Below are 24,887 nucleotides of genomic sequence, written 5' to 3' on the forward strand. Positions count from 1 at the left end.
CAGAACTATCAAAACCACTCAAGTAACACCCTCAGAACATTCCTCCCCACATCTCTCTAAAGCATCATCAAATGACTGCTGATGTAGTCTGACGGCAAGCAACAGCCTCCCTGCTTTTCCCCAACACAGGAGAAAAAAACAGAGAGACACATACAAAGAGCAAGAAGAGTCTGTACATCCCCATTAACTGGTTCAATCTCCAAAAGTTCACAAAGGCCAAAGTTGAGTCAATCAGAAACCAAGAGCCAGAAGCTCAATCCCAGGTTAACTATACAAGCGGCAGGAGCTAAAGCACCTGAGCAATCGGCTCTCAGGGTCCGTACTAGCAGGAAGCTGGAATCAGAAGCCAGTCAGGCCCAGGACGTGGGCACTTTGATGAGACACACATTTTACTCTCTAGGTTAAGCACCTATCCCTGTGTATATTTTCTTATAGTAGAGAGGAAAGGAAAAGGGAGTGCCAGCTTCCTACCAATCAGCCGGAGAAGGTGGCAGCAGATAGCTCCTGGCTTAAGCTTTGGTCCAGACCTAATTATTGAGGCCATTTGGGGGAATAAACCAGCAGAGATCAATCTCTCTCTCTCCATATTTCCTTCTTTATCATTCTGACTTTTAAACAAAATAAACCTTGAAAACATGCATAAAATTTACCATATTAATCACATTTCAAAATTTTTACTTATTGGGGCTAGTGCCATGGTATAGTCAGGTAAGCCTTTGTCCGCAGCACCAGCATCCCATATGAGTGCCAGCTTGATTCCTGGTTGCTCCACTTCCAACTCAGCTCCCTGTTGATGTACTTGGGAAAGCAGCAAAAAAAGGTCCAATTCCTTGGGCTCCCACACGCACATAGGAGATCCAGAAGAAACTCCAGGCTCCTGGCTTTGGACTGGCCCAGCTATGGCCTTTGCAGACATTTGGGGAATGAACCAGCGGGTAGAAGATTCCTTTCTGCCTGTCCTTCTCTCTCTGAAAACATCCCTTTCAAATAAAAACCAATCAATCTTTTTAAGAAATGTTTTTGTTATTTATTTGAGAAGCAGACAGAGCTCCAATCCACACATTCACTTCCCTAGTGCCCACGATGGCCAGGGCACCAAAGCTGGGAGCAAGGAAGTCAAACAGCTCTCACTCATAGATGGCAAGAACCCAAACCTGAGCAATCACTGTTGCCCACAAGGTTCACATTATCATGAAACTGGAATAGGAAGCAGAGCCAGGACTTGAACCCAGGCACTCCATAAGGGATGCAGACACTCCAACTGCTAGGCCAGACACTTACCACCACCATCCCTTTCTAAGAGTATAGAACATGCTCATACTGCCATTAAAATGATCTCCAAAACCTTTCATCTTTGAAGACTGAAACTCTATACCAATTAAATAACATTTATTTCTTCCCCTCCCTGATAACTACTACTCTACTTATTTTGTGAATTTGATAGTATTAGATACTACATATAATTGGAATTACGCAGCCTTTATGTTTTGGTGACAAATCTGTCTCACTTAGCATAATCAAAGCATGTGACAGAATTTCCTTCCTTTTTAAGGCTGAACAACATTCCATCTTAAGGAGTCTTGAGGCTTAACTGCTTGATTCTGGTTTAGTCTGTACAAGTCACTCCTAAGATTCACAGAAAAAAAAAAGCACTGAACAACACGTTTTTCAGAACATATTCCCATGTCAAGGAATGCAATGCTATATATAACACATTTTGCTTATTTATTCAATGAAGCGTACTTGAGTTGTTTCCACTTCTTATCTACTGTGAATAGTGCTGCTGTGAATACCGGTACACAAATGCATTTGAGATTATGGTTCAATTCTTTTGGATATATATCCAGAAGTGAGATCAATGGGTCATAAGGTATTTCTAAACACCTTCAGGAAACACCATACTGTCATTCAACATGGTCACACCATTTTGCCATCCCATCAACAGCACACAAGTGCTTTCATTTCCATACATCTTTACCAGTCTATGTTGGCTTTGCTTTCATTTGCTTTTAATGTAGTCTCATTATAGTTTTGATTTTCATTTCTCTGATGACAGGTGAACTGAACAAAAATGCTTATTGTTCATTTGGACAGTATCTTTGGATAAATGCCTATTCAAGGCATCTATTTTTTACCCAGATATTTAATTTTCTGTTGTCGAGTTATAATCAGATACATGGTTTGCAGATATATTCCCCTATTCCCATCATAGGCTGTTGCAGAGGACAATTAATTGGATATCATTTGTATGAGAGCAAACCAACTGGATATCATTTGAATGGGGTCAATTGACTGGATATACAAAAGAAAGAGATATTTTCAGACAAGAGTGTGGAAACAATTGATGGGTTCCATAGACAGGCTTATGGGAACTAAGTAAACTCCTCAAAGCCTCCTCCCTTATCCTATGTGAACCTCTGTCTAGAAAAGCCTGATGTACTAATAAACTTCAGCTCCTGAAGTCAGCAGTCTACACCGTGTTATTATTGGCGACATGTACCAAATCCATAACTGTCGGGCAGCACACAGGCTGTCTTCACACTGCTGATTATATTTGTGATGAATAAAAGTTTTAACCTTGACATTGCTCTACTTTTCCAGTTTTGTTTTCTCTGAACTTCTGGTGTTGTATTCAAGAAATAACTGCTCAATCCAAAGCCATTAAGCTTTTCCTTTAGGGGTTCTATAGTTTTGTGTTTCTTGTATAGGTCTTTAATCTTTTTGAGTAAGCTTTTGTGTATGATATAGAATAATGATCTAAGTTCACTGCCACGCAGGTGGAGATCAAGTTTTCCCAAGGCCATTTGCTGCAGACTGTCCTTGCCCAACAGAGTGTTCTTGGCACCCTTGTTGAAGATCATCTGACTACATGTGAGGGTTTATTTCAGGGTTCTCTTTCAGGGTTCTCTATTCGACTCTGTTGGTCTATGTGTGTCTGCTGCTAGTCCTATTTTATTTCTGCAGCTTTGCAATATATTTTGATTATGAAGTATGAGCTCTCCACCCTTATTTCTCTTCTTCAAAATTATTCTAGACATCCAGGGACCTTTGAAACTTACATGAATTTTTTTAAAAGATTTATTTTTTTATTTTTATTGGAAAGTCAGATATTAATACAGGAGGAGAGGCAGAGAGGAAGAGCTTCCGTCCGCTGATTTGCTCCCCAAGTAGCCGCAACAGCCGGAGCTGAGTCGATCTGAAGCCAGGATCCAGGAACTTCTTCCACGTCTCCCATGCGAGTGCAGTGTCCCAAGGCTTTGGGCCGTCCTCTACTGCTTTCCCAGGCCACAAGCAGGGAGCTGGATGGGAAGCGGAGCTGCCAGGATTAGAACCGGCGCCCATATGAGATCCCGGCGAGTTCCAGGCGAGGACTTTAGCCGCTAGGCCACACCGCTGGGTCCAAAACTTACATGAATTTTTAAAAATCTTACTTTCACACAAAAAAATTGCTGGAATTCTGATAGGGATTGTATTGAACCTTTAAGTCACTTTGTGTGTGTGTGTTTTAGATGCCTTTTACTTCTTTTTCACGCCCTAGGACTTCAATACTACATTTAATGGCAAGAGCAGGAATCTTTGCTTTGTACCTTAAGAGGGAAAAGTTCAATATTCTATCACTGGGTATGATATGTACTATGAGCTTTTCAAATTTGGATTTTATTGTATAGAGTTAGTAGTCTTCTATTACTAGTTTGAGTGTTTTTACCATGAAAAAGGTACTGAATCTTACCAACATATTTTCTGCATCAAATGCCATGATCATGTAATTTTCTGTACATCTGTAATGTGGTAGTCTCTCTACTAAGAGGTACTTCATATTTTCCATGATGAGTTCTGTTGTCTCATTTTTAAGTTACAAAAATCTGAGAAATACATTCAGGTCAAGAAACTGTTAACCAAACTGCACTAAACTACGACCATTCAAAGTAAAAGTAAAAATAAAAAATAACTTACTGTATTTGAGAATTAAAGGGGGAAACTACTATAGTTGCTTAACATGATATACTGGACACTGCAATATTTCTCTTACCTCTGTGTGAGGTGAATGTTATTGCTATTTTACAAGAAAAACTGTCTGTGGCAGATAACTTTTCAAACATTTGCTTCAAACAAATCTTCTAATCCATGTATCCTTTAATGTGTCTTTTGGTTCCTTTTAAGTAACAGTCTATTTCTCCAACCCTTTGAATCTGGGAAGCCCTGGATTCCTTTAACAGACAGAACATTATGCCAGTTCGAGTCCATAACTGCCAAGCAGCTTCTGCTTCCTAATTGTTGGAACTCTCAGTAGACACATGGTAAGTCCAGGTTACCGTGATGAATAGAGAATAGAAATATTGAAGGGCACTAAAACATTAGAAAACAGTGGTGGGCCAGTGCAGTGGTATCATGAGTTAAGCCACGAGCTGCAGAACTGGCAGTCCCGCCTGCTCCACTTCCGATCCACCTTCCCTGCCTGGGAAAGTAGCAGAAGATGGTCCACCCTCTGACATGGGAGACAGTCCAGCCCAATCCTGGCCACTGCAGTCACTCGGGGAGTAAACCAGCGGATCGAAAAGTCTGTCTGTCTCTGTCTACCCACTCCCACCTCCCTCCCTCCCTTCCTAGGTAACTCTGTCTCTTAAATAAACAAAACTTGTACAACAACAACAACAAAAAAGAAAAATCAATAGTCAAAATTTTAAAAATCTAGTTTCAGCCTCATCATTCAGATGGCACTATATGCAGACACTACGTGACTATATCCACATGAAAGATCATAAAGTGAGACCCAACCAATCAGACTGTATCAATCAACAGAAATACGAAGAGTAACAACAAACCATTGTTTGAAGCCATTAATTTCTGAGTAATCTGTAATATGAACTTTAAATGTTGGCCTTTTTCAAATTCAAACTCCAATCGCTTCTCGGCCTTTGGCTAAGATCAAGTGTAAAATTCAAACTCCGTATCTTTCTATTAAATCATGTTAACTGGAACTAACCATGTTTTCAATGGAGGGAACAAAGACTGTAACTGGCGCAGTACTGCATTAGAAGTTTCATGGCAGAGGGCCCAGCGCAGTTGCCCAACAGCTGAATTCCTTGCCTTGCATGCACCAGGATCTCATATGGGCGCCGGTTCTAATCCCAGCAGCCCTGCTTCCCATCCAGCTCCCTGCTTGTGGCCTGGGAAAGCAGCCGAGGATAGCCCAAAGCCTTGGGACCCTGCACCTGCATGGGAGACGTAAAGAGGATCTGGGCTCCTGGCTTCAGATTGGCGCAGGACCAGCAGTTACAGTCACTTGGGGCATAAATAATCGGACAGAAGATTTAAAAAAAAATTATATCCAATATTGATTTTGTTCAACAAATGTAATTTTAAAAATTTCCTAATTCCATAGCTCTACTTTTCTACATCTATGTTACAATTCTAAATGCTCAATTTTTAATTTACCTAAAACAAAATAAGCCTATTTTCTTCCAAATCTGACAGAGCTGCCGTGACATCCTAATGTTTATATTCTATTTGTCACATGGCAAAACAGTTCAGAAAGCTTTAATTAGAAGGATTAGGAACACAAAATGTTCCCAGTATGCATCATACCCATTCAACATCAATCTCTGTCAAAGGCCTTGCCTTCTTCTAGGGACTGATTCCATAATCCCCATCGCTGTCCCTTCTCCAGTCAAGTTTACACTTCCTCCCTTTTCAAAAGCATCAGATGAACCCCTAAACAAAGAACAACAGACTCCCGAGTTCTGTCCCTGGTACACACTGTATTTGGAGACCTGTTTCCAGAGCACAAATGCTCTTCTCTATCACTGCTCTCCCTCAATTCTCCTTCAGGAAAACAAGACTCTTGCATTCACATGGTCAGGCCCTCATCTAAAAGGAAGAGAAAACTCTGTGGTTTAAGCATTTTGAAATTAGTTTTCCAAGCTCAAGAAGACTTAAGCAATTCTTCTCCACTTACTCCTCAGAAATAAGCCCCGTTTATCAAAAAAGACACCACGAGGACAGTTTCGGTTCTATATACAATGCTAACTACACATATAAATTAAACACTGTTGAAAAGATATGATTCAGTTTCAGACCAATAAATCTGCCTTGATTTATATGTCACTAAGAATAGCAACATTTTCAATCCTCATCATCTTGCTCCTTCATTCCAAGCCCTGAATTGACTCCAAGAGAGTATAATCACCGACCTTCTTTTAGCTCATTGTGTATGGGGCAGAAAATTAGGTCACAAGACAAAGTGTTAGACGCTATAAGCTTGTTCAGATAGACAGGAAGTCAAATTTTCTAGATAAAAATCAAACAGCAATAATTTGTTAAGTTTTGTTTGTTTTCACATTATTTGAGATGGAGAGAGAGAAGTATCTTCCATTTGCTACTTAAATCCCCAAATGCCTGCCACAGCTGGGGCTGGGTCAAGCCAAAGTCAGGAACCTGAAACTCAATCTAGGGCTCATCTGAGTGGCAGGGACTCAAACACTCGACCATCATTTGCTGCCTCCCAGCAGCAGGAAGCTGGAGTCAGAAGCAGCACTAGGATTCAAACTCAGGCACTTAATACCAGATACTGTGTGTCCTAAGCAGCATTCTAACTGCTGCACCAAACATCCTACTTCCAGCTGAGAATTATGAGAAAAAAAAAAAAACCTCAAACAACATACACAGCCGGGGAAGATTTATTTAACGCTGCTTTTTTTTTTCCTTGCTCATACTAAAAGGAAAAAGGAAGATTAACCTGGCAAAGACATAAAATGGCAAGTGACCCATAGTACACCTTCTGCTCTGGTGTATGTTATAATAGATGATAAAAGATGGGAAGTAAAATTTACTTTCCTACTTTCAGGTTAGGCTGATAGAATCTTGTGTCACAAACTGACAATACATATTCAATCAATCACTATGATTTTGTCCTACATTCCAAGCATTGTGAAGAAAAATAATGTAGGGTTAAAAGTGACTGAAAGTGGGGGCCAGCACATTGGTGTAACACATGAATCCTCAGACTGTGGTGTTAGCATACCATGTGGCCTCTGGTTCAAGTTCCAACTGCTCCACTTGCAGATCAGCTCCATGTTAATGGCCTGAAAAAGCCTAAGACCTTGGGCCCCTGCACCCACATCAGACCCAGACCAGCCCAACTTTGGCCAGTGTGGCCATTTGGGAGTGAAGAACAAATGGAAAATCTCTAACTCTCCCTCTCTAATTCAAGTAAAATAAATAAATCCTTAAAAAAAAAAGTCACTGAAATCACTTATAAATTGTATGTTCTGCAAGATCCTCTTTCACTACCTATATTTCAGTAGTTAGAACAGCAAAAGCACACAAAACAAACTTCTCTGAAATTCCTAATCTTAGATACCTGCCTCAAAATAAGAATTCAGCAATGCTTTGGAACAGTCTATGTGGTTAGCAGCAACAAATCAGGGGCTGGGTGTGATGGCTCAGTGGCTAAATCCTTAGAGATATGCTGGGGTCCCATATGGCTGCTGGTTCAGGTCCTGGCTGCTCCAATTCCTATCCAGCTCCCTGCTTACAGCCTGAGAAAACAGTGGAGGTTGGCCCAAAGCCTTGAGACCCTGTACCTATGTGGGAGAACCATAAGAAGTTACTGACAGGGCCCGGCGGTGTGGCCTAGCGGCTAAAGTCCTCGCCTTGAAAGCCCCGGGATCCCATATGGGCGCTGGTACTAATCCCGGCAGCTCCACTTCCCATCCAGCTCCCTGCTTGTGGCCTGGGAAAGCAGTCGAGGACGGCCCAAAGCTTTGGGACCCTGCACCTGAGTGGGAAACCCGGCAGAGGTTCCAGGTTCCCGGCTTCAGATCAGCACGCACCGGCTGTTGCGGCTCACTTGGGGAGTGAATCATCAGACGGATGACCTTCCTCTCTGTCTCTCCTCCTCTCTGTATATCTGGCTTTGTAATAAACTGAATAAATCTTCAAAAAAAAAAGAGAAGAAGAAGAAGAAGAAGAAGAAGTTACTGATGGTCCCGGCAGGATAGTGTAGTGGTTAAAAGTTCTTGCCTTGCATATGCCGCCGGGATCCCATATGGGCGCCGGTTCTAATTCCAGCAGCCCTGCTTCCCATCCAGCTCCCTGCCTGTGGCCTGGGAAAGCAGTCGAGGAAGGCCCAAAGCCTTGGGACCCTGTACCCACGTGGGAGACCTAGAAGAGCTCCTGGTTCCTGGCTTCAGATTGGCTCAGCTCCAGCCATTGCGGCCGCTTGGGGAGTGAACCATCTAAAGGAATATCTTCCTCTCTGTCTCTCCTCCTCTTTGTATATCTGCCTTTCCAACAAAAATAAATAAATCTTTAAAAAAAAAGAGTAGTTACTGTCTCCTGGCCTGGCATGGCAGCTTAGCAGCTAAAGTCCTTGCCATGCAGGCGCCAGGATCCCATATGGGCACAGGTTTTAATCCTGGTCGCCCCGCTTCCCATCCAGCTCCTTGCTTGTGGCCTGAGAAAGCAGTCAAGGATGGCCCAAAGCCTTGGGATCCTGCACCCATGTGGGAGACCTGGAGAGGAAGCTCCTGGCTCCTGGCTCCTGGCTCCGGATCAGCGCAGCTCCAACTGTTGTGGTCACTTGGGGAGTGAATCAGTGGACGGAAGATTTTCCTCTCTGTCTCTCCTCCTCTATATATACACCTGACTTTGCAATTTAAAGAAAAAAAAACTTTAAAAAAATTTTTAAAAAAATTACTGGCTCCTGGCTTTAGATTGGCTCAGCTCCAGCCATTGTGGTCATCTGGGGAGTGAACCAGTGGATGAAAGCTTTCTCTCTTTATCTCCTTCTCACTGTAAATTTGCCTCTCAAAAAAAAAAAAAGACTCTAAAACACAGGTGAACTGGTACTACTTTCATATTTACTGGCAGCATATGGTATCCATCTTAAATATACACACACCCCATATTAAAAACATAATAACAAATCAGCTGTGTGGTGTTGAGTAAATCACTTCATCTCAATCAAACAGTCCCAGGATCAGGATCATACTAACTTCTCAATAAGTCCAAGGTTTTAATAAATTCCTGAGCAATTTGCATATATAATATTTCTCAAGTCATGCTCCATAAAGTATTAAGCAGTGGTCTGTTAAAAAAAAAAAAAAAGAAGAAGAAGGTGTTGGGGTCAAGCTGGGACTGTAGCCTATTCGCTAAAGCTTCACCATGAATCTGCTGGGATTCCATATGGAAACTGGTTCACATCCCGGCCTTCCAGTTCCCAGCTCCCTGTTCGTGGCCTGAGTAAGCAGTAAAGGATGACCCAAAGCCTTGGGACCCTGCATCCATGCAGGAGACTTTAGAGAAAGCTCCTGGCTCCTTGGCTTCAGATTGGCTCAGTTCCAGTTGTTGCGGCCACTTGGGGAGTGAACTAGCAGATGGAAGATCTTTCTTTCTGTCTCTCCTTCTCTATATATATCTGCCTTTCCAATAAAAAAATATCTTAAGAAAAGAGAAAAAAGAAACAGGGTAAGTATGTTCCAGAACCATTAATTTGTTATTGTGTATCATGATGGAGAAGTGGAGGTACGGAGAAGGCTTAGAATGCAGTATTTTTGAATTCCCATTAACTCTCCTCGTACCCAATTTGGAAAACACTGATTTAAACTGTTCAAGACTTTCAGATTCCACAAGACAGTTCAATTTTAAAAACTAAAAAATTGGGAACACACACATTTTATCAGCCTCTTTATTTTGCTAAATGAAAAGTCTCTTTAATAAAATCACCATTGTTCCATTAAAAAAAAAAAAACAATTTTATTGGAAAAGCAGAGTGACAGAGAAGGAGAAAGAAAGTGGTTTTCTACCCACTGATTCACTCCCCAAATGCTGGCAAAAGCTAAGTCACTGCCAGACTGAAGTCAGGAGCCAGGAACTGCATCCAGGTCTCCCTAGTGGGTGACAGGAACTCAAGTTACTTGGGTACCACCTGCTGCCTCCCACGCACACTAATCAGAAGCTGTCTAGGAAGCCTGGACTAGCCCAGACACTAGCTAGGCACTCCTATATGGAATGCAGGCATCTCAGCCAGTGACTTAACTCACTGCACCACAATGCCTGTTGCTATCATTTCATTTTAAAAGTATCATTTTAAAACCAAGAAGGCAGGTCCGGCATGGTAGCCTAGAGGCCAAAGTCCTCGCCTTGCACACACAGGGATTCTGTATGGGCCCCAGTTTGTGTCCTTCAGGCCCTACTTGCCATCTAGCTTCCTGCTCGTGGCCTGGAAAAGCAGTCAAGGATGGCCCAAAGCCTTGGGACCCTGCACCCAGTGGGAGACCCACAAGCTCCAGGCTCCTGGCTTCAGATCGGCTCAACTCCATCCTTTGCAATCAGCTGGGTAGTGAATCAGTGGACGGAAGATTTTCCTCTCTGTGTCTTCTCCTCTTTGTATATCTGACTTTCCAATAAAAATAAATAAATCTTTAAACAACAACAACAACAACAAAAAAAAACACCAAGAAGGCAGAAATAAAGGTGCAGTTATTGCATTAACTAAAGAGCAGAGCTTTATGCCAAATATATTTAGTGTTGCCCCCTTTTGCAATCCAGAACCTCTGATACACTCCAGAGTTTCAAACACAAATATCGCTTGGAATTCTAGTATTGATCTGCCATCAAAGGTGACAAGAGAACTTTCTAAGTATGATCCCATCCCCTTCCCAGCAGGGACATTCAGTCTGAAAAATCAGATAGTAACAGTTGTTCAAAAGTAGCCACTGACCATCTCACAGAGTAAGAAAACATTAAGTCTGGAGCCAGTATGTGGCCCAAGGGTGAGGACACTGCTGGGAACACAGCCATCCCCTATCAGAGTATCTGGCTGCCAGTCCCTGCTCACTCCGGGGCTCAACTTCCTGTTACCAATGTACACCCTAGAAGTCAACAAGTGATGGCTCAAGGTCCTGCATCCCTGCCATCTACATAAAGCTGTGGATTGAGGACTTGGCTCTTGACTTTGACCTGACCCAGCCCAGGCTGTTGTTGGCATCTGGGATCTGGCGAGTGAATCAGTAAATAGATATTTTTCCATCTCTTTGAAGTCTTCTCTGCTTTCATATAAAATACATAAGTAAACAGTATGAGTTAACTGAACAGGATAAGAAGAAAAGCAACCCCAAAGCAAAATATTTATAAAATAGCTCTAAAAAGAAAATTATACCAGGCCAAATGTATCCGTTTTAATTCCCAAGTCTTCAAAAGAAAAAAAATTTTTTAATTTTTTCAGTAAAGCTATCTCTAGCCGTTGTGGCCACTTGGGGAGGAAATCAGTAGACGGAAGATCTTTCTGTCTCTCACCCTCTCTATATATCTGACTTTCCAATTAGAATACATAAATGTTAAAGAAAAAAAAAAAAAACACCTATGCCCCAAGTAAGAGTCCCTGGATTGGATCCCCCTACCAGGTTCCTGACTCCAGCTCTCTGTTAACGAAGACTCTGGGACGCAGCAGCAAAGGATCACGTAGCGGGGGCTGAGCTTCACGATGCGGACTGAGCTTCAGCCCCCGTCCAAGCCCAGCTGCTACAGACATCTAGGGAGGGAACCAGAAGATGGGACCTCTGTCTTTGTCTCTCCCTCTCAATAACTATAAAGAAATAAACGTGGGCACTGTGACGCAGTGAGTTAAGCCCTGCCTGGGATGCCGACCCCAGGTAGGAGTCCTGGCTATTCTGTACTTTTAATCCAGCCTCCTGCGAGGCAACAGATGATGGCTGGAATACTTGGGATCTTTGCATCCACAGAGAAGACCCAGATGGAGTTCCCAGTAATCAGCTTTAGCCTAGCCCAACCCTGGCTTTTGCAGGTGTTTGGTTTTGGGGAATAAACGAGTGGATGAAAGATCCCCCTTCCGTCTCTCTCTCTCTATCATCCTGCCTTTCAAATATTGCTTTTTAAACAAAGCAAAAGGAGAACAATATATGAATGTTAATTCCATACTCATTTTTCCCAGCATTTTATCAATTGGTTTACTTCTTTGTGAATATAATCCAAATACTTAGAACAACTCCTGGAATATTAAAGGTACCAATAAAACTGTTGAATGAAGGCAAATGAACTACTATTGTTACTGCATAATCCAGAAGTACTTGTTATTTACTGCTGTAACCAAACACAAAACTATTTCAAAGGGATACAATTTACAAATACAGAATGTGTGGGTGGCCTCAAAGAAAACATCCAGTCTCTACCACAATCAGAAACCGAAACAGAAACAGATATACTTTCAGAGCTCAGAGTTTCAGGATGAGATAGATATAATATACTGCTAACCTTATTTAAAAAAAAAAAAAAAAACTTGGCAAGTATGGATCTATCCATCTAATATTGGCTATATGTCAAAACTAAATGCCAGTATAGTACTAAAACAAGTTCCCTCACTGAATTTGCCCCTACATTTGACAGACATTATTTCAGTAATTAGTAGAGACTAAAAAACTAATGGGCCTGAGCCGTGATGTAGCAATGAGCTGAACAACATAGTCATGATACAAGAGAAATATGCCTGGTTAAACGCACCAGATCCAACACACTTCAACCTGGCATAAACACATCTACAGACCTCTAAGAAATTTTCAAATACTGGGGTTGGCCCAGTGGGTAAAACCACCACCTGGGACACCAACATCCCATCTGGACAATGAATTCTGTTCCAGCTGCTCCACGTCCAATCCAGCTCCTTGCACTTGGAAAGCAGTGGAGGATGGCTCATGTGCTTGGGCCACCGCCACTCTCATGGAAGACCTGACAAAAGCTCCTTCCTCCCGGCTTCAGCCTCATCCAGCACTGGCCACTGCAGTCATCCAGAGTGAATCAGCAGATGGAAGATCTCCTTCTCTGAGTCTTTCCTTCTCTCTCTCTGGAATACTGACTTTCAAATAAATCAATCTTAAATAAAAAAGAGAAATTCTGACATACTAACAGTTCAAAAGGAAGTCTTTTAAAAGAAAAATCCTCGGTGCCTAACCTAAACTCCTCCGTGTAAAATAATTAAATTGGCTTTAGTAGGCTAAAGAGCCTATTTCTCCTCATTTCACCTGGCTTCCCTACTCCCCCAAGGCAGGACACCTAACTTCAGACTTTGCCTTCCCACTCCCTCTGGGCAGAGGCAGCAATGGACTGGGATTGCTGGAACCAAGGCTAGGTGGATCTCAGCTCCCAAGGCCCTCCTGGTGGGCCCGCCTTCAGGCTGAGAGTTGGGCCGGGCTTGGAGCTACGAGGGTTTTCTGGGTGACCCCCAGACTTGTAAAGAGCCATCAAGGGGGAGCACCTGCAAGGGGACCTCCCTCAGTGCCAGGAAGCTGAGGAGCAGAATCTGGAGCAAAACCCTGAGGAGTCTTGGGACATCAAATATCTCCAAAGATAACTCGAGCAGTTCGCCAAGCTTCTGAAGCAAAAAAAGGATCACTCTTGGGTACATTCAGGCCGATGGGGGGAGTGGGGCTCATCCTGGGGGTTCTCTTTGGAAAGATGTTCAGCCAAACAATCATCTGCCAATTTGAGCCCCTGCAGCTCAGCTTCAAGAACATGTGTAAGCTGTGGTCACTGCTGCAGAAGTGGATGGAGGAAACTAAGAGATTTGCAAAGCCTAAGACCCTGTTGCAGGCCAGGAAGAGAAAACAAACCAGTATTGGGACCTGAATGAGAGGCAATTTGGAGAACATGTTGCTGCAGTGCCCAAAACCCTTGCTGCAGCAGGTCAGCCACTTCACTCAGCGGCTGGGGCTTGAGAAGAACCATCAAGCAGTGACTGCTCCCAACGAGAGGATCTGAGGAGTTTGAAGCTGCCAGATCGCTCTGGCTCTGGGGGCCTACTTTGTTATCCCTGATTATGGCAGCCCTCACTTCACCACGGCGGGGAGCCTTCCCCTCAGAGCCTACTGCTGCTCTGGGCTCTCCACGCATTCAAACTGAGCTGCCGGCCCTTCTCTCCCAGCAATGGGGGGCAGAGGTCAGGGGAAAGGCTAGGCAAAGTCTACAACTGGGGCTTTGGGGATCAAGTTCATCATTCAGGAAGGCAGGAACTGGAACCATGAGGGGTGGGGTAATGAGTTTTTAGGGGGAAACCGGTTGGAGGGAAAATGAAGCTAAATGACATTCTTGATTCTAATCCCATGACGTCGATTTAAATAAAGAAGCCTGAAATACACCAACTTACAAAAGACCCTTTCTCCTTAAATAAGGATCACTCATTCTTGCCCTGCCTCTAATCAGAAGTACTAGCTTCAAGCATCTGAATGCTCATTTAAGCTTCCAATAAGTATATCTAAGTACAATTTCACAGTGAGATATATTAAAGAGGGTCAGATTATTTAGCTCCATGAAGAGTTCGTATCAGAACAAGGACTGATGACTTCAATCCACCCTCCTGACCAAGAGTGCAAAGAAACTACAACTTAAGCACAAACTCTAAAAGACGTAAGAGAATCACAGAAAATAAAGCATGCTAAAGTATACTACAGAAAAACTAAGTCAAGCTTCTTGTCTGCTTTTTGTTTTGTTTTCAAACTGGAATTTCCAGCTATCTTAATAAATTACCTGAACTGCTACTACCTCAATTCCCAGTTGACAAAAAATTCGGATACTTTTCTTTTACAAGTTGACCTACCATGTGTAACTTGAGAGGAGTAAACCAATTTCTCTGGTCTCAGTAACCACAAGGACAGAAAGTAATCTATCCACTGCTATAACAGAATGACAATAGCCACTAACCACTGCAAAGCACTGGCCTCTATTCTAAACAATCCCTTCCTTTAGAGCTTTGGCTAAAATTATGCAGTCTCAATTATCTTACTGAAAAATCTCATCATAGTCCCAAAATTAGAAAACAAAACCCTAAGTACCAGTAGTACAAGAAGACATTGATCTATCCTTTTACGCATACCAGGGCTTTTCAACATTAGCATGTTTGGCCTTTTGAGCCCAGTAACTCCTTACCTTGGGAGGGAAGGAGGACCATCTTGAGCAAAATAATCTTCAGCAGCATCTCCAGCCTCTACCCACTAGCTACGCACTAGCTGACACGAACTCCATCCTGCATCTGTGACTATCATAAACGTCTACACTGTCAAATGTTCCCTGGAGAAAGAAAAAAAAAAACTGCCTCCAACTGAAAACCATTGCTCTACATTATATCTTCTCTATTGTTCATTATATTTTTAATTTGTTTTAATTCATTTGGAAGGTAGATTCTCTCTTTCTCACACACATGTAAGAAAACAGATTTTCCAACCTCTGGTTCATTGGCTCATTCCTAAAATACCCACAACAGCCAGTTCTGTATCAGGTTGAAGTCAGAAGCCAGGAATTTCATCTGGTCTCCTAAAGGGTTGATAGGAACCCAAGTACTTGGGATGCATCATCCATTGCATCCCAAGCACATTAGCAGGAAGATGGATTAGAAGCGGACATGGCACAGGACCTAGGCAGGCCACACCTGCAGTGCACCAACAAACTGATCTGACAGCAGGCAGGCCAGGAACCCATCAGGTCCTAGGCGAGTCACATCCACAGCACACCAACACATCTGGAAGCGGCAGGCCAGGGTTGGACACCAGACTCCTAGGTCAAACCTCCAGCGCACCAATGCACTGATCTGGGAGTAGCAGCCCAAGCTTCTGACGCTGGGGTCCTAGGGAGGCTGTACCCACCAGGAGCCAAAGCACTGGTCTGGGAGCAGTAAGCCAAGGGCCGCACAAGTCCAAGGCAGGCCGTACCTGCAGCACACCGTGATAGGCCTGATGCCCATGCCAAAGGTTTTGAGGGTCGAAAGGGCACTGGCAGCCTTTGGCAGTGCCTGATGGCTTCTGGGAGGCTGCATCCAATGTGCAACACTGCTCTGGACTGGGACAGAAGGCCAGGGCCTAAGGGTTCTATGCCGTCAGACTCACAGCATGCACCCACACCCAGGGGCCTAGGAAGGGCTACCCGCCACTGATGGCCTTTGCTGTCACCAAGAAACTTGGGCTTTCATTTCCAGTTGGTCCCAGACAGGATAGGATCTCCAATTTCAGGCACTAGAGACCAAGGTGTGTGTCCTGGCATTAGAACACACAGTGTATGTTGAGTCCCCTCCTATGCTAACTCCTGTGAAGGGAGAGGATCACACCCAGCTGCAAATGAAGGATGAGCTGGCCTGTTCTGAAGGTCCCTGATGTCACTTCAAAAGACGAAAAAGGCCAGTAACTTCTCAGAGTGGCAATAATGATGCAGGGGACAGAGTCACTGGCGCTAACTAGACTTGCTTGGCTCATGAGATGGAGCCATCAGATCAGACTGGGAGAAGTTTCCAAACCTGGGACATGCAAGGCCTATACCCCTAATAAGTAGGAATTAGCTACAGAAGATGAGAAGAATCTATATTCTTTAGCAACCCTTAAAAATTGGGGTGGTGGGCCCATTGAGGTAGCCTAGCAGTTAAAGTCCCTGCCTTACTCACACCAGGACCCAATATGGCACTGGTTTGTGTCCCAGCAGCCCTGCTTCCCTGTTTGTGGCTGGGAAAGCAGTCTAGGATGGCCCAAAGCATTAGAAACCTGCACCTGCATGGGAGACCCAGAAAAAGCTTCTGGCTCATGGCTTCGGAGCTGTTCAGCTCCGGCCACTGTGGCCACCTAGGGAATGAATCAGTGGACCGAAGATCTTCTTCTCTGTCTCTCCTCCTATCCATATATCTGACTTTCCAGTAAAACATACAATAAATTAAAAACAAAAACAAAAACAAAAACAAAAACAAACCCTGGAGTGGTATGGGCCTGGTGAAGTAGCCTAGTAGCTAAGTCTTCACTTTGTATGTGCTGGGATCCCATGTGGGCACTGATTCATGTCCTGGTTGTTCCACTTCCCATGCAGTTCCCTGCTTGTCACCTGGAAAAGCAGTGGAGGATGGCTCAAAGCCTTGGGACTCAGTTCCTGAGCCTGGTTTTGAATCGGCTCCGCTTCAGCGCTTGCAGCCATTCAGGGAGTGAATCTGCAGATGGAAGATTTCTCTGTTTCTCCTTTTCTTTGTAAATCTGACTTTCCAATAAAAATAAAATAAATCTTAAAAAAAAAAAAGAAAAGAATTGGGATGGTAAATCTCTTAGGGGATGATACGGGAAGGCAGGTAGAGCTTAGATTCATGAACTGGTAACCGTACCTACCTAAGTCTGCCTACTTGCCAATCAAAGGACCCTTTACCCAGGATGTCCCTCCTCTCCTGGGACTTGGGGGTGCTTTCACATAACTAGTCCCCTTTCCAGGCTCACGAGGGGCACTCTGTCTCTCGCTGTAGACACAAGATCACAGTGGAATCATTTCTATCCTACCTTTCCCCTCTCTGCCCATCGTATCCCTGAGTATGTCTGTGATTTCCTCACTTTTTAAATAAACTTTCCAAAAAAAAAAAAAAGTGGAGGTGGGACTCAATACTAGAAAGCCATCTGTGATGTGGGCATCCCAAATGCCAGCCTGACTCGCTGCACTGCACTGCTTGCCCTGTCGCTCACTAGCATGGCTGAGGAGAGGAACCGCAAGGCAGCGCGCTCAGGCCGCTGCTATGACGTGGCTGCCTCAGACTGGAGGATTCACTTCCTAAACACACACATAGGTCATCCTAAGCCAAATAACCATAAAGAAGCACAAAGCATTTGTATTCAGTTGGAACTTCCCCACAGAAAAATGGGGAATTTCATCTGTAGTGAGTTTATGATTTTTTTTAACTTCCTGATACTGAAAAAGTCCCACAAATGCCCCCAATATAGAAATCTATTTATTAGTAAAATGTCAAGGCTTGGATTACCCTTCTACCATATGAATACCTATTTCTTATGCTAGATCTTACAGACAGTACAATTACTGATACTTTATTTATTTAAAAATTTTTTTTATTTGAAATTGAGGTTCACTCTCAAAATGGCTGTAACAGTCAGAGCTGAGACAGACCAAAGCTGAGAGCCAGGAGCTTCACATTCTCCCACATTGGTGTAGGGGCCTACGGAGTTGGGTCATCCTCTCCTGTTTTCCCAGACCATTAACAGGAAGCTGGGTCAGAAATGGAGCAGCTGGAATTCAAATCGGCAACCACATGGGACGCTGACGACGCAGGTGGAGGATTAGTGTGATATGCCACTGCGAAGGCCTTGATATGGTATTTCAAGTTTTATAAGGCAACCACTGTATTTTACCACTGTAACCTTTTAGATAAAGAACGCAAACACTGTCACTACTTTAAAAAAAACTGTTTTATATGCAATTGCTATAATGGAAACCAATAACAGTTGCTAAACTGTTTCCCTTAGTTCATCAATAACATTGTTACTGTTACTTAAATACCTCTCTGGGATATTTCAGCATCCTAGGTAATGGCTCAATGCGCTGTTCCTCAGCTCCCACCTCAGAAAATCTTTTAGTAAGACAAGGGAATTTCTAAATCCATATTCACTTAGAATGGAGAGTCTTAAAGTCAAGCAAATAATAGTTCCACTAAATATATTTTCACTTTTAAATCCTCTTCCTGATTTCTCATTTCTTAGTGTGCTCTTACCTGGGAGAATCCAAACAAAAGCTCTATCTCCTCCTCTGAAGCGAAGACAGGAGGGTCAGGATGAGCAGCGGCAGTGTTACTGCACTGAACTCAGCCCACTACCCTTTTTGGCACCAAGCATCATACCATATCTTTCGGAAGCTAGAAACAAAATTATTTCTTCTGACACCGACATTAGAGTTAGCTGGACCCATGAATCATTCAAAGTAAAAGGACAAAAGAAATGATAAACAAAAACCTATGGGTAGTTAGAGAGGCATCTTGAGCAAATCCTTGTTTACCCAAATGTATCCACAAGTGCTATAACCCTAGGGACTGGGGCAGGGAGAAGAAATGAGAGGGTAACATCCTGTGCGGTAGGCCCACTGAGCATGTACAGCTCTGCAATAGAGTGAATAAACCAGTAAGGGAAGAACAGCTCTGAAGCAGTTCTCCCTACTTAATGAGTGCATAAAACAAGTACAGCTGATTAAAACACTTTGGCAAGCCTGGCACGATGGCTCAACGGCTAAATCCTCCCCCTACAAATGCTGGGGACTCAAACAGGTCCTAGTTTGTGTCCTGGCTGCTCCACTTCCCATCCAGCTCCCTACTTGTGGCCTAGGAAACCAGGATGGCCCAAAGCCTTGGGACCCTGCACCCACGTGGGAGACCTGGAAGCCGCCCCTGCACCCTGGCTTTGAATCATCTCAGCTCTGGCCAGCCACTGTGCCATTTGGGGAGTGAACCAGGGAGTGGAAGATCTGTCCCTCCTTCTCTTCGTAAATCTGATCTGCCTTTCCAATAAAAATAAATAAATTAAAAAAAAAATTTTCACTTCGGCTCAGCAGCACAGTGAAGACACCACAGCCATCCATGTCTGACACCAGAGTGTGTGGGTTCGATTCCCGGCTGTAGTTCCTGAATGCAGCTCCCTGTTACTGCAGATCCTGTGGCCCGGGGACCCACAGGGAGCTCTCACATGCCTCTCTCTAGCCTTGTCTTCTGTCTCTCCCCTACTATTTCTCTATCTCCCCCCACTCATTCCCTTCCTCCATTCATTCTCTTCCCTCTTCCTGTCTCTGATTAAAGTTTTTTTTTAATTAAAAAAAGAAAACCCGGGTAAACACAGCACCCCATCTCTGATGTTTGGTGGCGAAGATTATACTCATGGGTGAGAGCTGCTAATATCTAACTATGCACAAGAATTAGAATCCTCTTGAGACACAAACTAAAATGAGACTAAGAAAATCTTCATTCATGGCAAATTGGGCCTGGCTATCCTGAGAAACACACCCCGATTTTCCATAACATTCAACAAATTCAAGAAACGATGCATGCCTGCTACATGCTCTGGACCTACAGGAAGACCATCTCCTAGATCACACACTAAGCACAGCACTCGGAACACTCACAGTCCATAGCGGGGTGCCTAGGAGGGAGTCTCAGCTTCACTTGTTTTTTTTAAGATGTACTTATTTTTATTGGAAAGTCAGATTTACAAAGAGAGGAGAAAGGGAAGAAGATCTTCCATCTGCTGGTTCACTCCCCAATAACCGCAACAATTAGAACTGAGCCAATCCAAAGCCAGGAGCCAGGAGACTCTTCCAGGTCTCCCACACCTGCTTTCCCAGGTGACACGAAGGGGGTTAGATGGGAAGCGAAGCAGCTAGGATACAGATTGGCACCCATATGAGATCTCAGGCATACAGGGAAAGGACTTTACCACTAAGCTACCTAACAGGGCCCCCCAGCTCCACTTCCAATGCTACCTTCCTGGTGAGGCATATCCTGAGAGGCAACAGGTGAAGAGCCAAGTTCTGGGGTCCCTGCCACCCACCTAGCAGACCCAGGGAGGATTCCAGATCCCCAGCGTTAGTCTGGTCCAGTTCTGGCCGTTGTGGGCATTTGGGAAGTAAATCAGAAGATGGACAATCTCTCCTTGCTCACCCATCTATTTATCCCTCTTTCCACCCCTCTTTCAAATAAAATGAAAATAAAAATTGAAATAACATTGTATGGGCCCGGCGGCGTGGCCTAGCGGCTAAAGTCCTCGCCTTCAGTGCCCCGGGATCCCATATGGGCGCCGGTTCTAATCCCAGCAGCTCCACTTCCCATCCAGCTCCCTGCTTGTGGCCTGGGAAAGCAGTTGAGGACGGCCCAAACCTTTGGGACCCTGCACCCGTGTGGGAGACCCGGAGAAGATTCCTGGTTCCCGGCTTCGGATCGGCGCGCACCAGCCATTGTGGCTCACTTGGGGAGTGAATCATCGGATGGAAGATCTTCCTCTCTGTCTCTCCTCCTTTCTGTATATCTGACTTTGTAATAAATAAATAAATCTTTAAACAAAAATGAAATAACATTGTATGTGTTTGTGTATGCGTGTATGTACACAGAGATATTAGTAATTTATCAATGTTAGAACTGGTTTTTCAGTAGCAGAGAGAGATTTGCACTGAACCAACCACTTACTGACCTGTTCTTTCTTATGAGATTAAGTATATAACAATGACCATGAAACAAGACCAAACTCACTGACTCACCTAATCCTGACCTCACTGTGCCTTTTCCCTAAAACGCCTAACAGCAATGAATCACTATTGTACATGACAACCACAAATAACAATAAGATATTGTATTTTTTAATATTGTTAAGACAGTAGAGTTTAAGAGTTCTTATCACAAAAAAAAGAAAAAAAAAAAAAAAGATGGTCATTGGCCCAGTGTGGTGGCCTAGTAGCTGAAGTCCTCGCCTTGCAACTACCAGGATTCCATATGGGCACCAGCTTGTATCCTAGTTGCTCCACTTCCCATCCAGTTCCCTGCCTGTGGTCTGGTAGAGCAGGCTTTGGGATCCTGCACCCACGATGGAGGCCCGGAAAAGGCTTCTTCTGACTTCTGCCTTCAGATCGGCTCAGCTCTAGCCATTATGGTCACTTGGGGAGTGAAGCATCAGATGGAAGATCTTTCTCTCTGTATCTCCTCCTCTCTGTAAATCTGACTTACCAATAAAAATAAATATATCTTTTTTAAAAATGATGTTTGTGAGCTAACAGATATATTAAATAGCTTGATTTAGCCACCCCACAATGTATATATACAACATAAACATGATGTACAGAAGTCCACTTACCTATAAAAAAAAAAAATTTACTGAATCCCCTTCCCTTCATTTTTCTGCCTCCCAATATTTGGTATTCTCCGTCTGAATTCTATCTAGACTTCAAGACTTCATTTTTTTAAAAAAGGTTTATTTATTTTTATTGGAAAGTCAGATATATAGAGGAGAGAGAGACAGAGAGGAAGAACTTCTATCCGATGATGCACTCCCCAAGTGACTGCAACAGCCAGAGCTGTGCTGATCCAAAGCCAGAAGACCGAAGCCTCTTCCAGGTCTCCCACATAGGTGCAGGGTCCCAAAGCATTGGGCCACCCTCAACTGCTTTCCCAGCCTACAAGCAGAGTTGGATGGGAAATGCGGCAGCCAGGACACGAGCCAATGCTAATATGGGATACTGGTGCATGCAAGGCAAGGATTTTAGCTGCTAGGCTACCTCACCAGGCCTTAAGACTCAATTTAAATCCCACCTTATCTGCCACACTTTGGATAACCACAATAATACCACCATACCCCTCACCAACATTTTATTTATTCATTCATTCATTCATTCATTCATTCATTTAAAATGCAGAGTGACAGAAAGAGGGAGAAACAGGGAGAAGAGAAATCTTCCATCCCGATTCATTCCCTAAATGGCCACACCATCCAGGGATGAACCAGTCTGAAGTCAGGAATTCCATCTGCGGCTTCCACAGGAGTGGTAGGGGATAAATACTTGGGACACTTTGTACTGCCTTCTTAGACACATTAGCAGGGAGGCTCCTCAGAAGTGGAACGGTAAGTCTCAAACCAACTGATAGGGCAGGCAGTGGCTTACCGTGCTGCTCCACAACGTGAATACCTCTCTCTGAATTCTAAAGTCACAAGAGTACCGTCCATCCTCAACCACTTGACAGCCATGCTCCATGTAACAACATTTTAGTGAATAACAGATCATATACACAATGGTGGTTTCATAACCCTGTCACCCAGCTGCACTGTGATTAAATATACTCTGATGCTCACAGGATGACAAAAATCACCTCATGGTGCCGTCCTCATTCCTTACAACACACTGCTGCAGACTAGGGGGCCACTTCTATGTCTGTCTGGTCTTCCCAAAGAAACTATGAGGTCCTTTAAAGTAAGAATTACATATTCCTCCATGTCACTCCTACGACAGCCAGCAGGAAACACCATTTGTGTATAAGAAACACTTGGTTATATTCAATTGTCCCTCAACTGACAAATAAGACTCAAAATTAATAAATCAGACTAAAAACACTCAGAACTTCTTTAGGCAGTTTACTAAAGCCTAGAAAAACACCTAAAAAACCTTCTCAAATGATCCCTTCCAAGATGTGTAACAAGAAGAAAAGATATAATAAGCCATGGAAATTGAAACCAAGTCTCCTTGCTTTTGAAGGCAAAACAGCGAAGAGCCACTTAGAGATAGGCAGAGCCAAGGCTGCGGTTCAATAGGGCACACGGGTGAACGACATGCCACTGGTCACACACACACTGCCTGAGTTCCAGAGTCCCTCTCTGTAGTCAGAGAATCCTGGAGGCTCTGCCGTCGACTGCGGGTGGGGGCGGGGGAGGCACTGCTCTTCCCAACACTGAAATATGCCAAAAACCGCAGAGAAGCACATCAAAATCCACAGGCAACACTAAGCAGCGTGCAGATGAAACTATGATTATGCAGTAGGGGAATGAGGCAACTAGAAGAAAGCAAACGCCACTGGGGGGGGAGCTGTTAGGTGAAAAGGCTATCAAACACCCACTCACTGGAGTCCACAGTGTTTTCTAAGAAGAGATAGGGACACACTTCAGCAGGACTTCAAAACTGCATGAGATATTCCGAGTACACACTGAACCAGGACACTTCCACAAGCAAGGAAAAGAACCACCAGGACTACTTAAAGGCAACTAAGCCAAACGCAGGATTAACACTCAACCTGCAGGGTCTCCCCACAGTAGTTAGAACCCAACCCAAAACAGTTTCTGGATCCGGGGCACGGGGGCTGGCTAGGCTGCAGCCGAAGCGTTTTCTTTACAAACCATAACACTACCTCTGTAGGGGGCTGACAGTCTGGCAGAAAGTGGCAAAAACAACCAGTGTGAGGTCAGAGGAAGCCGTCCCAACATCTGTCCTGGATCTTCCTCTTCGGTAAAGGGGGTGGGGGTAGAGGGCGCTCGGCAAGGGCGACAACCAACAGAGACACTAAGTTCCAGCAGTATGTCTTGCCTCAATCCCAAAGCCATTTCCTTCGAGAAAGGCGAGAGAGGCGCGCTGGTAGTCTCAGAGTCATTAGCACAGAGCTGTTTTCACTTTCACAAACACCCCAGAAGGAGGACGAAACCCCCTCTCCCCAGGTACCTGCCAAACCTGTCTGGTGCTTCTTGTACCCTCCCCAGAGGCGGCCGAAGAGGGGCCAGCCTCAGCCATCCGCTATTCTGCTCCACTGAGGTTGAGGGGGGGAAGAGGATCTGGTGAAAAAAAAAAAAAAGTGGAAAAGGAAACGAGAGAAGGCGAGAAGCAGCAGCGGAAAGCGTACTGGGGGAGGGGGTGGCATCGGGAGAAGTAGACAAGGTGAAGAGGGCACATAAGGGGAAAGTTGTCAGGGGAGGACTTGGCTAAGGGACACACACAAAGAGGACGACAGGTAGCCAGGGGCAGGGAATGAGGAGCAGGTGGAGGAGTCGGAGAGGGAATGAGGACTGGGCTGGAATGCGGGGGGCCAGGGTCGTGACGCTGGGGGGGGTGGGAGGTAGGGGTTCGTGGTAGGGAGGGTGCTCGGGTACAGGGCAGGCACTCGGGTGACCGACGTCAGTGCAGTCAGGTGTATACCGGGAGGCTTAGGACCCAATTCCGGAATATCGGGGCCAGGAAGCTGAGCAGGTCCCCGGCGCAGAGGACTCGGGCTTCTTACCGGTAGTTTAGGGCTGACCTCGCCCTTGCAAAAGTGGCAGAAAAACCGGTGCGCGGCTACGGTGGCGCCCGCGTCCGCCCCGGCCGCCGAAGCCTCCGCCATGTTTCTCCTCCGCCGCGGCTGTCCGACAGGGCCAAGCGGTCCGTCCCTCTCCAGGCCGCTACGTCCCGGACTGCGGTCGCCGCCTCAACGCGGCCCGCCGTTCCACAGCCCGCCTCGGTCACGTGAGTCCTCCGGGCCCGGAGAGGCGGGCGGCGCGGACGGAGCCCTCGAGTCCCGCCTCCGGCTCCCAGGAGCGCAGGAAGGCGCGTCCGGCCCCCGCGGCCCGCCCGCCAGGCCCGCCCGCCAGCCA

General features: G+C 44.8%; 1 protein-coding gene across 4 annotated transcripts in view; it reads right to left on the minus strand.

Moving 5' to 3' along the window:
* RNF115 (ring finger protein 115) overlaps positions 1-24,841 on the minus strand; it is a 71,521-nt gene extending 46,680 nt beyond the window's left edge. For 2 of the 4 annotated variants that reach the window (XM_058660156.1, XM_058660155.1), the window contains exon 1: positions 24,536-24,841. In XM_058660156.1, coding sequence (XP_058516139.1) covers positions 24,536-24,637 — 102 coding nt within the window. In that variant the 5' untranslated portion in view covers positions 24,638-24,841. The remainder of the gene's footprint in view (positions 1-24,535) is intronic. The other 2 variants (XM_004581840.4, XM_058660157.1) reach the window with 2 other exon arrangements.
* Between the last annotated feature and the right edge of the window lie 46 nt (positions 24,842-24,887).

Source organism: Ochotona princeps, chromosome 2, assembly GCF_030435755.1.
Source record: "Ochotona princeps isolate mOchPri1 chromosome 2, mOchPri1.hap1, whole genome shotgun sequence".
Lineage (NCBI taxonomy): Eukaryota > Metazoa > Chordata > Mammalia > Lagomorpha > Ochotonidae > Ochotona > Ochotona princeps.